Source organism: Perognathus longimembris, chromosome 1, assembly GCF_023159225.1.
Source record: "Perognathus longimembris pacificus isolate PPM17 chromosome 1, ASM2315922v1, whole genome shotgun sequence".
Taxonomy (NCBI): Eukaryota; Metazoa; Chordata; class Mammalia; order Rodentia; family Heteromyidae; genus Perognathus; species Perognathus longimembris.
Genome location: NC_063161.1, coordinates 71,746,843 through 71,761,945, shown reverse-complemented (window position 1 = coordinate 71,761,945; position 15,103 = coordinate 71,746,843). Strand labels below are relative to the sequence as shown.

Sequence of the window (15,103 nt, the reverse complement as noted above, 5' to 3'; positions counted from 1 at the left end):
GGGCCTGAACAGGGGGAGAGCCTGCTGGGTAGCTGGGTTCTGAGGACAATACAAAGTCACTGCAAATGTTAAAGAACTTAGCGGCAGTGACTGTGGGTTCAGAATCCTCTAGAAGAGAAGGGCTGGCTGTGGAGGGAGGGCGGGCAGAAGGGAGCAGGGTGTCACTGGCTGCAGTGACACATCACACTGTAGAATGGTGGGGCCCGTGTGTGCAGAAGGGAGGAGACACAGACAGGCAATTCGCTCAGGACATCTTCTCTAAATAGGGCCAGGCCCCGCTTCCACATCTGTAATCCCAGCTATACGGGAGGCATGGAGAGGAAGATCAAAGTTCCCCATGGGCCGCTGGCAAAAATGAAAGATCCTATCTGAAAACTGATTAAAGTAAAAATGACCAGAGGTGAGGCTCAAGTGGCTGAATGCAGGTTTGTCAAGCCCAAGGCCCTGTGTTGAAATCCTCGCAGCACCAAGAGAAAGACAAAAGGAATACCAAAAAAACAAAACAAAACAAAACAAAACACCAGAAGAAAGAAGTAGAGAGCTCTGGCGCTCCTGCGCAGGTCTGCAGGAGCAGCTGGAGGGACGGGCAGTCAGTGCTCGGGTTTGTGAAATGAAGGAGATCACGCATGTCCGTGAGCTTGTGACGTGAAAGATTGTGTGTGGGGGAAGAAATACAAACAAAAGCACAAACCCCAAAGAGAAGCTGTCTGCAGGGAAGAAGGGTTCTATGGAGGCAGTGAGTGAACCTGTCAGAGATGCCATCCATTTACCCACCCATCCGGCATCCATCTATCTATCTATCCATCCACCCATCCATCTATCTATCCATCCATCCAATCAACCACCCATTATTCATCCCTCTACCTACTCACAATCCATCCACCCCCCCATGAATCCACCCACATGCCAACAAATCCATCTATTCAACCACCCATCATCCATCTACCCACCCAATCATCCACCCATCCTTCCACCATCCGTCCTTTCTTCCACCCTCTGTCTCCAGAGTTTTTGACTTTCCCTTTATGATTTCTACTTTTGTCATCATGCTCAAAAAGACCTTTTCCACCCCCTTGTTATATAAATACCCACCTAAAATTTCTCGTAGTGTTTTTATTTTTTATATTTGCACATTTAAAACATCTAGGCTATAATCTGCATACAGCTCAGCTCCAACTTCTACAGATTTAGCCATTTGTCCGACTACTTCGTGAAGATTCCATCCTTTTCCAACTTAATTAAGCTCAAGCACTTTTTATATACAACTTTTTCTTCTTAATTTTGAAACCTCCAAAAAATACAGAAAGCTCCCAAGAAAAAAAATAACAATCAACCATCTGCCCGCACGCAGAATTAGCTGCTTCACACCACGCACAGCCCTGGCCGCCCCCGGCAGGGCCAGTTCTGGAGTTCTGGGCCCACGTGGGCTTGGCCTGGAGGTAGGGGTGGCCAGTAATCCCGACATCCTTTAAATCTCCCCATCCCATCAAAATAGTCACAAAACACTGGAAAGGTAAAAATACACGGTATCCAATCACATCACAAATATAGGCACTGCTCTCTGGTGCCAGGCTATTTGTAGAACATTCCAAACGTGACATAACTTTTTTTCTCCCCACTCCTTTGGGCTACCTTTCTGGAAAGGGGAGGGCACAGGGTGCAGTGGGGGTTTGTTCTCTGTGATGCCGAGTGCCCCGGGTCCTTGCTCTGTGTGTCGGAGCGTTAAATCTCTGCACTCAGGAGAGCCATGCAGCCAGGCTGCACGTGGGGCGCCATAAAGCTTGGCATTAAAAATTCACACAGCAGGCTCGCCTCGCCCCACTCTGCTCTGGCTGCAGGCGGCTGCGGGAAACATGAGACACCCCACTGTCTTTCTGGCAATTGGAGACATTCCTCAACAAACACCACCCCAGAAACAGAAGGAAGGGCAAAGAAGCCAGGAGGGAAACTGAGGAGCTCCATCATTTGGCAGGCTCCGGCTTTCCTTGCCGCCGCCGGAGGCAGCCTTAGGACCCAGCTGTTGGGCCCCTCTGTGGGTGTGCTGTGAACCAGCCCTTCGCAGAGCCTCAAATTCTCCCCGCCAGGGGGAGCTACCCTCTCCCCAACCAGCCTGGGTCCGTCATGCCAGGCCTATGTTGTACTGCCAGTCAGCTGGGAGGAGACTACACAACGAATAGAATAGCCGGGCGCAGTGGTTCATGCTGGCAATCCCATCCACTCAAGAGGCAGGCATTACAAAGACAGTGGTTCAAAGCCAGGAAAAAGGTGAGCAAGACTATCTCAACTATTAAGCCAGACATGGTGGCCCACACCCACAATCTTTCTACACAGGAGGTCAGGGGTAGGAGGATCGGTGTTCAAGGATAGCCTTGCTAAATCACGATGACTGGCCTGAACAATAGCTAACAGGCAAAGAAGGACTGGAGGTGAGGCCCGAGTGGTAGAGTGCTGGCCTAGCAGGCATGAAGTCCTGAGTTCAAACCCCAGTGCTGCCACCCCCTCAAACAAAACACAGAACAGAAGAAACATGGATCCTACAAAAATGTGGCATTCGCGGTCCGTGGCAGAGCTGATTCTGAGGGGCACGTTTGCCAAGGTGTTAACAGCTCTGCCATGGAGGAGTCCCATGGCAGTGCACCTCAGCCATGTGGTGCCGTCTCAGAGGACAGCCATGTCCAGCCACTACTGAGCGGCTGCTCGGGAGGGGATGGCGGGGTACGCGAGCCTCCTTCAGCTTGCGCTCTGCCACTCCCTCAGATCTTTCTGCTTTCGTTATTTTTCGGTGGTGTTTAGCTGGAATTACAGGAATGCGCCACATTGTCCTTCTCAGCACTCAGGGAGTTTCTCATTCTTTTCTGTTCTTGATCCTGGTACTAAGGACTGAATTCAAGGCTGTGCTTGGCTTTTTTTCTGCTCAAGGCTGGCACTCTATTACTTGTGCCACAGCTCTACTTATGTTAAATAGAGAGAAGTTCAGGGACTTTCCTGAAAGGTTGGCTTTGAGTCACAATCACCAGATCTCAGCCTCCCGAGCAGCTAGGATTACAGGTGTGCACTCCATGCCCCGCTCAGCACTTGGGGGTTTTCCTGCTCAATTTAGACGCAGGAGGCTGCCCCCTGTTCTTCTGGCCTGCAGGTGCTTGGGCACAAAGGCCAAGGAGAGCCCCCTTCGGGCACCAAGGTTTTGGTGTGAAGTATTCTGCTTTGCACCTATGGGGATGCAAAGTTCCAGAACGCAGATGCATGCATAAACTCCCCTACGAGTCTGATTTAGTGGTCTTTAAGGTTTTGGGGACAATAGGTTCTTTATATTTGAGCCCATATGCTGGGAATCATAAAAGTAGCTGCTTCTCTATTTTTAGGGGAATTAATCTGGCCAGGATAATTACAGCTACCCAGAATGGAGGCTGATGACTCATCAAAAAGGGACATGGGATATGTCACATTCTTAAAGGGACAGGAGGAGCCCATGTGTCAGGACACCTCAGCTGGGGAGGCAATGCTTGTCTAATCCGCCTGATTGAGATGGCCATGGGACCCGCAGGCTGGGTCAGCTGGGTTGGACCTTGCCCAGTTTCCGTCCATCTTCTGTGAATTATGAAGATTATAAAAGAAAGGCCCATCTGCACTCTACGGGTCAGAAACAGACAGAGTCAGCAGGGCGCTGGTGTTTAGGCCTGTGGCTCCAGCCACTCAGGAGGCCGAGACCTGGAAGAGAAGGTCTTTGAGACTATTATCACCAATGAACCATCAAAATGTGGAACTGGAGGCATGGTTCAAGTAGTACAGCACCAGCCATGAGCAAGAAAGCTGAGTGAGATTGAGAGGCCTTCAGTTTATTAAGTTCTGGATCCAGAAAAAAAAAAAAAAAAAAGAAAGCCCTTAAGGGCCACCTCGAGCAGCCAGGGCCGCTCTGAGCAGGACTTTTATCTTGTTTTTGTAGGGCCAGGCTGCAGCTTCTATACTAAACCACACCCCCAGCCCCAGGGAGGACTGAGACCAGTGCTGAGGGGCCTCTGAGTACTGGACGCTGAGCTCCCAGGACAAGGCATGGGTCTTACTGACTGTGCGTTCCTAAGACAAGGCAGGTGTCTGCGGGATGTGGCCCGGAGCTCCCTCCTCATGTTGGCCGGACTTCCCATGGCACCAGCCGCTGGCATCGCATCTTTGAAGTGTCTCCCCATCCTCTGCTGGGACGTGGGGTACGTGCTCTCCTCTTGCGAGGCCCCTTGTCACTGTGCCTTGTGTCACAGAGTCCCTTGAGAACCCAGCACACAGTCATCGTAGAAATGCACGGTGTGCTGTGGGGAAGGCTGTGGAGGCACAGCCCCTAAGACTAACATTAGCTATAGAAAAATGAGGTGTTTCAGCACCACTCAATATTTCCTTCCATCGGGGCTCTGAGGAGGTATGAGGCTGATTCCATGCGTGTGACGTGGCCACCCCGCCCCCCGCCCCAGCTGGGGGGACAGAACAGAGAGGCAGCTGGGGACAGTGGCACCATGGAGCCCTTCCACGTGGGCCCCGAGCCTGCATCACTGCGGGAGGGGGCATCCTGGCGAGCATGGCTGTGGGTGGGGCGAGGGGACAGTGGGCAGCTGCAGGACCGGACGGGATGGGCAGGCGGGCAGCCCAGGCTCCTCCTGGGGGGGCAGCAACAGCTGGGTGCAGGAAGTCGCCGCCCCAGGGAGCCTCTCAGCACTCCTAGCCAAAGCCCTGCCTCCATCTGTCGGGACACGAGGGGAGACCCGGACACAGGGTGACCCGAGGAGGAGGGGGTGCCTGTTCACTAAGGAGCAAAAGGAGGCAGACATCATTCATCTGTTTGAGCCAGCTAGTGCTAGTGTGCAAGCCTGTGATCTGCTTGCACAACAACTGTTTTGGCAAGTCCCCCTATGTTCCGGCAAATATTAAAACGGTTTGCCATTTGTCTAAGGAATCTCACATTAATAAACATGAAGAACACTTTTACCTCCCACTCGCGGGGACAGGAGGAAACAAAGAGCAGCTGTGCTCATCAATGAGGCCTTGTTCTGTGCATAAAGCCTAATTACATCTCGCTTCAAGCCTACACACGGAAAACTTTCCCGCTGCCCCTGTCACGGCCAGCCCTGCCGGCCCAGCTGACGCTCACCCAGCTGACGCGCCACAGCGACCACTCTGCCGCTGGGCCTCGCCCCCCGCCCCGTGTGGGGGATGGGGTGGCTGCCCAGGGACAGGCAGGCAGTGTCCCGGGGGAGGTGGTGGCACTCTAGGAACCTCACACAGAGCCCGGCTGGGACACCCAGGCCCTGTCCCTGCTTCTCTGGGGCCGAGGGCTGCATGTACGTGTCTCCTAACTCCCCACAGACCCTGGCGCCCTCTGCTCTCAGATGCATGCACAGGTGAGGCAGTGAGAGGTGGGTGCCAAGCACAGACCCAGCGCACAGCAGATGGGTGGACAGAGGGAAGGACTCGCTCCCAGTCCCCTTCCTACACACACACACACGCATGTGGAGACGCTCCTCAAGAGGGCAGCTCATGTTCCCAGCTGTCTCAGCACTGTCAGGACAAGGCCTGCCCCGAGGCACGGACATTCACAGTGAAAATGTATGTGTGTGGTAGCACCTGGCGCCGGTGGTCAGGTGACATGCCTTGCCAGCAGAGGGGTGGGCACACAGTGGTTTGCTTGGTGTGTGGTTTTCCTCTTTTTTCCTTTTTTTTTTTTTTTTGGCCAGTCCTGGGCCTTGGACTCAGGGCCTGAGCACTGTCCCTGGCTTCTTTCCGCTCAAGGCTAGCACTCTGCCACTTGAGCCACAGCGCCGCTTCTGGCCGTTTTCTATATATGTGGTGCTGGGGAATCGAACCTAGGGCCTCGTGTATCCGAGGCAGGCACTCTTGCCACTAGGCTATATCCCCAGCCCTCTTTTTTCCTTTTTTTGATGTGGTCAGTCTTCCCTCGACCTCTCTGGCCTGGATCTGGCATGGGGAGTAGGGCTGTGGGGAGGAAGGCAAGGCGGGAGGTGGGGGCTGCTCCTGGACCCCTGGCCACTCCCAAAGGCCACAGCTCCTCTCTTACCTTCGGGGTTCCAGCCCCTCCTCCCTGCTCTGCCTGTTGGAGTCCAGGTGTGGCCCAGCCCAGCCAGCCCTGGCCGCAGGGTGCACGAGCGGCTCTACGGACGGTGGACCAGAGCTCCCCTTCTCCACACCCTCACCCACACCTGCTACCACAGCTCTTTCTCAAATGGGAATCCTTTTGCTGCCAGAGGCCATTTGGGCATTTATAACCTCACCTGCAGGCCACACAAGGTTGTCCATGCAGGCAGTTGGCTGAGGGCTGGGAGAGGGCGCACAGAAGCACGGGAGATGCACACTCATGTCTATGAGAGCGTTTGAGGACCAAGGGTTCCCAAAAGGCTCCTTCTGAAGGCTTGGTACTGGATCAGGAGGGCATCAGCTTATCACTAGGTTAAATGAATGTCAAGTTCACACGGAATGGGCTGCTGCTGTTGGAGGTGAGGCCTGGTTGGAGGAAGTCATCACTGGGGGCAGGGCCTTGAAGGGCATCTTTTCCCACCCCCTCGTCCCCCATTTCCTGGCTCTACACCAGGATGCTCCAACTCATGGCAGGCCCACAGCAACGGGGCTAAGCAGCCCTGGACTGAAACTGTGAGCTAAGGTCAGTCCTTCCTCCTTTAAATCATTTTAGTCAGACATTTTGTCACAGCAATGAAAAGCGGGACAGAATAATAAAGCAAACTCTGGTTAACTACAGATACACAATGACAGACACCTACAATGTACTGATGATGGCGTTCAGAAAGCGGCATGGCTTCCTAAGGAAGAGGCGTTATAACTGAACGCACCACAAAGTTACCAGCATTACCTCATCACAGTTGCCCAGCATTACGTCAACCAGCCTGGCGATGTTAGCACACTGTCCTCTCTCGATGAAACCATTTTAGAAAAGAATTAGTACTAACGAAGGATAGAGATCGAAGACGAGTACAGACCGCATCCCGCTGAGATAATGTCACTAAAGGATGATGGTCACTGAAAAGCCAGGCTTCGTGGCAGGGAAGGGCGGCGGGCGGGGCAGCTCCAGCTGTGGTCTCAGCTAGTGGGGAGGGCCCAGGCTGTGGGCTGTGAGACCATGTGGTCTCCTCTCAGACTGCACTGCCCCTGGATGGAAGGTGCTAACACCAGAAGCAAGGGATTTCAGAGTGAAATCTGAACCATCGCCTCCCTGGCCTACCTCACTCTGCTTCCACGTCCATCTTGGCACAGCGAAGATCAGAGGCCTGCTCTCCAGCACACTTAGGCCAGCAAGACAGGCAGTGCATAGAGATCGCAGGGGTATGCGGGGTGGCCGCAGGCCTGGGTGGGAGCGCCCTGCCTTTAGGGCTGGCCCAGAGAAGGGCTGAGGCACCTGACAGTGTCCCCAAGAGAAGTTCAAGCCTCCCCCACAAGCACAAAGGGTGAATGTGGTTGGGAGGGGGTAGTGACACCACGCTGGAGCCTGGGGCCACACAGAAGTAACCGGGAGGAGCTGGGGATATGGCCTAGTGGCAAGAGAGCTTGCCTCGTATACATGAGGCCCTGGGTTCAGTTCCCCAGCACCACATATACAGAAAGCGGCCAGAAGTGGCGCTGTGGCTCAAGTGGCAGAGTGCTAGCCTTGAGCAAAAGGAAGCCAGGGACAGTGCTCAGGCCCTGAGTTCAAGGCCCAGGACTGGCAAAAAAAAAAAAAAAAAAAAAAGAAGTAACCGGGAGACAATTATCCTCTAAAACCTGGAAAGGGGGCTCAGGCTCTAGGCAGGCAGCGCCTGCTTGGGCCCTGGAGAGTCTGGAGTCTGGTGCTGAGTGAGTTACCTGAAGGACCCCCGGGCCTTCCTGTGACAGGAGCAGACCCCCTGAGCCTCTGCCAGTGTGTGTGACCCCATACAGAAGCCCACACCATGCTGAGAGGGTGGGACCTAAGACACCTGTCTTCCTTATGGCCCTGCAGGCAAGTAAAGGGCTCTGGCCAGGGAAAGGCTGACAGGATCTGCCATGCCAGGCTCTGCGAGGAGCTGTCCCTCGCGCCCCATCTCTCATGCGCTGACTCTGCCCTGTCATTTCTAAGAGAAAGGGAGCTCACCACTGTGCCGGGCTTTACCATAACTGCCGGTAGAAGCACTGATGGGCAGGGCCACTCAGCATGCCACAGCTCGCGGCCACACGAGTCAAGCTCCTTCTAGAACCTGCCAGGCTGCTCTTGCAGGGATTAGCAAAAGCTGAGGCCAGTTAGGCAAACCCAGATGGACTGAGGACGGTCCGTGGATGGGCCACAGACGGAGGAGGACGGTGATGGACTTACTTTGCAGTGCTTTCTTCATCGTATTTGGTTTTCAGGTCAAATAATTCCGTTCGAGTTTTTTCCAGGGCTAGAAGGCAAGGACAGAAAATCACAACACCGCGAGCTGGCTAAGGGAAAAGCGCATGGTCTATCTCAGAAGGACGGGACAGACAGCCTTGTGTGAGGGAGCAGTGTGCACTAATCTGCCTCACTAAAATAGTTCTGGGCTCATTTACATATATACTTTCACATACCCCACCCCCCCACAATGGTTATTATGTTTTTTTGTGCTGGTGCTGGGGCTTGAACTCAGGGCCTGGGAGCTGTCCCTAAGTTGTTTTTGCTTAAAGCTAGTGGCCTATCATGTGGAGCTGTGGCTGTGGCTCCACTTCAGGCTTTTTGGTGGTTCATTGGAGATTAGAGTCTCAGGGACTTCCTGCTGGGGCTGGCTTCCTACAACGATCCTCAGATCTTAGCCTCCTGAGTAGCTAGGATGACAGGGGCAAGCTGCTAGCTCCTGGGCCTCTATGTTTTTGTCACTGACAGTCTATATGATGGTGGTCTCCTAAAGACAGTGACAGGGCTGGGAAGTTCCTATGGCCCAGAGGCAATGTCTCCTCTCCCAGCAGCTTGCTGTTCTGAGTCTGCACAGGTACAGATGTAAACAAACTCGCCAAACAGCCGGTGTGCAGTTATGTGCGGAGTATGACTCGCGGCCAGGCTGGTATGCTATTGCTTCTTGTTCTTACTACCCAATTCCCTTAGTCTTCACTTCAGAACGGCTCCTCCTTACTTAAAAAACAAGCTGACACCTGTGCTATGTGATGCCGGCAGCAGCTTCATCAGCTAGTCCTGCTTATATTTGTTGGATGTAGCAACAGTCAAGTGTGGTAGTGCATGCCTGTAGTCCCAACCCTCATATGGAAGCAGGAAGATTGCAGGTGGTAGCCAGCCTGGGTGCTGCAGTAAGACCCCGTCTCCAAGGGAGGGGGGAAAGAGGCCATGCCAGGGCCACATAGTACGATGGCACTACCAACTGGTGCCCAGCCGTGTGTGTGCGTGCGTCGACATACATACTTCACACATTAAAACAAACTTGACTGCCAGGATGATTAACCCTGAACTTTTCCAGGGCTCAAAGACAGGGTCAGAAGCCACGAAAGCAGATAGTAGCAGTCGGAGCTTCTCTCCTGCTTTCTCCCTGCCTAAATGGGGTGGGGGCTGTTTGCTCCTTGGCTGGGACTCTCTCCAGCTCTGGATCCATCTGCATTTGGGACACTCCAAGGCCGAGCTCCAGGAATGAGCCCTCACACCACCCACCTCCCATGTCAGGCCAGACGGCTGGCACCCGCACACATGGGCATCGACATTCAAATAAAAAACCAAGCCAACCCCAAACCACTGACGGACTGCTAGGCAAGACAATCCTAGCCTGAGTGTGCAAACTGTGGTTGTGTGAATGTGAGCTGTCGACATTTCTTCTGTGAACTCAAGTGCTCTGACCCTCAGCCACTGTGCTGTGGGACCTGGCCCGTAGGTGGTATGTGAGCGTGTCAGTGGTAGTGTGCATGCGTGTATGAGTGCATGCATGTGCGTGTGTGTGAGAAAAAGAGAGTGAGTGCCTGTGTAGGGCAGAGGATGGAGCCCAGGGCCTCATGCATGCTCTATCACTGAGTCGCAGTGCTAGCTTCGTGATTAGATTTTTTTTTGGGAAACTGTTGTGTGTTGGAACTTGGATTATGCCTTCTAATGTTTTATTTAAATGAAAGATAACAGTGCTGCTTCCTTTCCAGAAAAAAAAAGGAAGGAGCCCTTCCCCCTCCCCTTCCCCAGACCCATGCTGTTTAGAGTGCCACCCAAGCACCCCTTTTTTGGTATCTTTTAAACTGTAAAGGGTTCTGCTATTTAGTGTTCTCCTAAACTTCGCTTAGGGTAGAAGGTTTTTTGCTCCTATTATTGTTCCGAATGAAATGTCAGCCTTGACGGTGTGTGACGCAGCTGTGTTTGCTGGAGAGAAGAGCAGGAAGCGGGGTGGGGTGGGGGGCTCCCACCTCCACACTCAGCCCGGTGACTCAGAAGTCAGGGGAGTGGCCCGGAGCATGGGGGGCGTCTGAGGAGCAGTAGGCCAGCCCAGAGACGCAGCTCGCTGTCCCCTGTGGCTCTCCCACCTGACCTCACTAGGATAAAGAGCACCCAACCTGTTTGCAGGGTATGCAGCTTCTGCTCCGCTTCCTCCAGCTTCGAGGTGGTGGACAGCTGGCTCTCCTGCAGCCTCCTGGAACAGAAAGGAGGAGGCCAAAGTGGTCACACTGCCTACCCCTGCGCGCCCTGCGGCCTGGAGCGTGTCTGCCCTGGCTCGGAAAGAGGCAGGGCGGCCTGGGATATCTTTATGACAAGGGCCTGACCCCTCCATCCCCCGCCCTGGAATAGCAGAGCCTGGCAGGACAGATCTCCCCAGGAGTGTAATTACCAATAATAACCAGGCTGCACCCAGGAGCCCGGAGTCAGCCTGGGGAGCCAGACCCGAGACCTGCCCGCCAGGACACACCTGTAACCAGAACTCTTGTGCTCTGCACACCTTTCTCCCTGGCCCCTACTGCTTCTGCCTGCACCCTGGAGGTGGCTGCGGAGAGACTGAAACGCTGCCATCTTCCCGGCCCTGGGCCGGGCAGCCTCTTTTCCCAGGGAATGCCTCATTGCTTTCACCATACTTGAATTCCCCTTTCACTGGATACTCGCAAGGTTGTTTTTTTTAACTCATATGTCCAACTCCTTTTCTTTGGGGGGTTGGGGTGGGGGTGTGCTTGAAGAATGGGGTAATAAAGATCTAGTTTTATCCATTCCCCAATAATCAGCCAGTAATTTATATCCTTTCTTTTTCTTTCTTGTTACTGAGGCTTGTACTCAGGGCCTAGGCTGCTGTTCATTAGCTTTTTCTATCTGGGTTGGTGCTCTAACTCTTGAATTAGAACTCTACTTCTGGCTTTTTGCTGGTTCATTGAAGATAAGAGTTTCACAGACTTTCCTGCCTGGGCTGGCTTAGATCCCAGCCTCTTGAGTAGCTAGCATTACAGGTGGGAGCCACTGGCATCTGGCTATATATTTCAATGGAGTGAATCCTTTCATCCAGCTTGTAAACTTTGAAATACCTGGGACCTGGGCAGATGCACAACATTGTACTATGCCCTTCTATTTCCTACTATGCGGGGTTCTTTTCTCAGAGTTCTGGGAATTCCACATAGTTATTATCTTCCTGGCTACATAATGTTCCAGGTAGGGATGGCCTGTTTCTCACTCGCCCAGTTCTCATTTTGGGGCATGTGGACTGCTTGCATTTCTCCCATGATCAATCACAGGGAGAGAGAACCCAGGATTGAAAGTGCTTGCCTAGGGACGCTGCTTCAGGATGGCTCAGTGGCCTTTGGGAGCCCTGTGGGCTGCGCTCTGTTTCGCTCTTCCAGGGGGAAGGCATGAGAGCGCCCCGGTGCTGGCTCCATCCTGCGGTAAAGTTGGCGGGAGGCCACATTGGTGCTGCCTGGGAGGCCAGATCTGGAGCCTCACGGTGCTGCCTCTGGGAGCTGTGAAATCCCACCCCGGCCCCCAGCGTGCTGGCCAGCCTCTCCTGCTGTGGAATGACGTGTCCGTGTCTGGGGTGCTGGCTGGCACCAGCCGGTGCGGAGCTGCTCCAGGGGGAGGAAAAAGCCATCCTCCCCCTCTGTAAGGAAGGCCAGGTTTGGCCTGTGATTACAAGGCCTCCCAGAGGCGGCAGGCGTCTCCCTTTCTTGTTTTGATCATGCTAAGGACACGTTTTGTCGCTAAGCAGCCCCTCCCGCCCCCACACCTGGGTCTCCGTGGAGCCAGTCCTGCATGTATCCACCAGGACACAGGACACCCATGGCCCCACCCGAGAGGCTGCAAATCCCTGGCCTCCTGGCAATGGCCACACACGCTTCTGCTTCTTAATTTAACAAAAGGGCTTTTTGGTTTTGATTTTTTGGGAGGCAAGGTCTCGCTGTGTCCAAGTTGATGTGGAACCTGTGGTGGCGCCCAGGGTGGCCACAAACTTGTGATCCTACTGCCTGAGCCTCCTGACCACCATTCCCAAATAAAGAAAGGGCCTAGAAGCCTGACCTACACCGTGGGAACTGGCAAGCTCCTTATAGTTATTGTAAGAAATCTAACTTTCATGAAATTACCATATTAGTGGAAAACAGAGAGTTTTGGATAAAGCAAGCCATTACAAATCTAGGATTCATATCAGCTAGGTGGAGTGGTCACAGTGCTTACTGCTGGAGTAAGAGTGTCCGTCATCAGAAACCCTTCAGGACGTAACTGGTCTGGATTTTGGAGGTTTTGGATTATGGAATATTTGCCTAGACTTTACTAGCTAAGGATTCCTAATCTGAAAGTCTGAAATGCTCCAAAACCCAAAATTCTTTTTCTTTTTTCCTTTGGTGGTTGTTAGGGATTGAAGTCAGGGCAGGCCTCATCCATAGTAAACTCCGGCTGTGCCACAAAACTTCACCCCCAGTCCTCCAAATCCTTAACTTTTTCAGTGCTCAGGAAGCTTTAGATGCGGCGGCGCTGGGGATGGTGGTACATGCCTGAAACCCTAGCTACTCAGTGGAAAGGGGGATGGGGGGGGGGGAAATCAAGGTTCAACATCTCAACCAATAAGCCAGGCATGGTGGCATGTATCTGTAAGTCCGGCTATGTGGGAGGCACTGCTAGGAGATTGTCGTCCCAGCCCAGACAGAGCAAAGGTGAGACCCCATCTAAAATACAACCTAAAATAAAACCTGCCGGTGGCATGGCTCATCTGAGGGAGCAAGATCCAGGCTCTGAGTTCAAACCTCAAGCCCCAGTACTGGGGGGAGAAAAAAGTCCTGCCTGAGGGAGCATGTCAGATTTTCTGATTAGGGAGGCTCAGGCCGTGTGGCTCCTGGATTTACAAAGCCCTGTAGGAATGGAAAGAGGCAACAGGAAATGAGACCAACACCTCCCAAGCATGTGTGTGTGTGTGGGGGGGGGGGGTGTTTGTGCATGTGTGTGCGCGTGTGCGTGATGCTGAGTATCAAAAGGTGGTCCAGCTCTGGGGGGGGGGGCTCACAAACAGGAGGCCAAGGGCCACATTGCTGTGCCACCCGCAGTGGGGAGGAGGTGCGCTGACGGGGCGCTCACCTCTCCCTCTCTGCGAAGTCATCCTGCAGCTTCTGGCCGCGCTCGAGGGCGATGGTCTCTGCCTGGCTCCTCACCGTCTGCTCATACTCGCGGATCTTCTCCTTCAGCGCTTTGATGGTCACCTCTGCAGAGGAAGGGAAGGGGCAGTGCTCAGCACTCGTGGCAAGGGGACCCTAGAAGGGAGCCGCTCTCCCAACCAAGACACCTTCACCCTAACCGCCAGGTCCTCAAAGTGGGGTTACCCAAGTAGGTGCAGCGAAGGGAGTGGGGCCCCAAGGGGACCTGGGCAGGTGCAGGGCAGGCAGTGCCGGCCTGCTGCGGGCCGGTGGGGACTGGCGTGGGGGGAGCTGGGGTGGGATGGGGCTCAGCAGGCGGGGGAGGCAGGCAGAGCTGTGGCTTCCCTCCTGGGAGCACCCCATGCACTCCCACCAACACATGTGGGTATGGGCAGCAGCAGGAGACCCGGAGAACATGCGCACCGTCTGGCCATCAAGCTCAGGGCTTTGCTAAGGAAATCAACTGGCCTGCCACTGGGTGTATCTTGGGGGCTCTCAGGTAGAAGGCCCTGGAAGCAGGCATGGGGAGCCCTAGCCTGTGGTGGGTGGCGTGGGGCTTCCGCCATCCTGGGACAGGCCCAAGTCAGACAGTGGCGCCAGCAGCGCTCCTCCAAGGCTGGGGTCCGTGTGACTGCGTGGATGCTTGCCTTCACGGCACCGGGCTCGTCCTGACACAGCCCCGCAGCGCCATACCCCTGCTTTGTTCCTTCCGGGCCGTCTCAGCTGATGGGGTGTTTGCCACTTGGTGGTGGGCACAGCAGAGCCAGAGGGGGTGTGCCCCAAGGCTGTGGCTCTCCACACCACCCACCCTGGCTTCCCCTGCTCCCCGCTGCACACAGGAAGTGGCAGAGCGGACAAGGCACTTGCTAGGGGCACCCCAAACCCATATTTTTGGGGTTCATAGCCATGACATGGAAGAAACTCTCTGCTCTACCTTCTTAACCACCTGTACAAACACCATGATGAAAACAAGCAACGTCCACCTGCCCTTCCCATGCATGAGCCTGGAGGCTGCCAAGGCCTAGAGGAGGAGAAATTTCTGGCAAAATGAGACCAGGGGTCCTCCAGCGGCCTCTGTCCCGAGGTCTTACTGAGGTGTTATATAAAACACTGAGAGGCCTCTGAGAGAGGCCATGCCATACACTGCTCGCTGGCCCCTCAGGGAGCCGCCAGCCATGGAGGTGGGGTGTGCAGGCCAAGGGAAGGGATGCGTAGCCAATGGCCTCCCCCGCTGCCCACGGACCTCCAACAGTGTTAAGCCCCTAGCATGTGGCTCCCTCTGGAGCATGCCCCTGGGCACCTGGACCCTGTTGCTGCTGCACTCTGGGGGTGATTCTGAAGACCTAGAAAGCATTCTTGTGGGAGAGCAGGTCTTCTGGAAGGATCCCAGCTTCAGCAGCCTAGCATGGCTTTCAAGCAGGACAGAGCTGTCCTTTGGGTCCCTGGGCAGTGTCTGTACTGGATGCTTTCCCACCCATCACACGATCCTAGCTCTAGCAAGGGGGCCCTTCTGGCTGGGGGCTCGAGCACAGCACTGCCTGCACCTGGG

At 54.4% G+C, this 15,103-nt stretch overlaps 1 protein-coding gene across 12 annotated transcripts in view; it reads right to left on the bottom strand.

The window, feature by feature from the left end:
• Positions 1–15,103, bottom strand: part of Cux1 (cut like homeobox 1) — a 248,132-nt gene that overhangs the window by 78,523 nt on the left and 154,506 nt on the right. For all 12 annotated transcript variants that reach the window (XM_048368674.1, XM_048368665.1, XM_048368693.1 and 9 more), the window contains exons 6-8: positions 13,499–13,622; positions 10,516–10,592; positions 8,339–8,405 (exon numbers count right to left, since the gene is read on the bottom strand). In XM_048368674.1, coding sequence (XP_048224631.1) covers positions 8,339–8,405; positions 10,516–10,592; positions 13,499–13,622 — 268 coding nt within the window. The remainder of the gene's footprint in view (positions 1–8,338; positions 8,406–10,515; positions 10,593–13,498; positions 13,623–15,103) is intronic.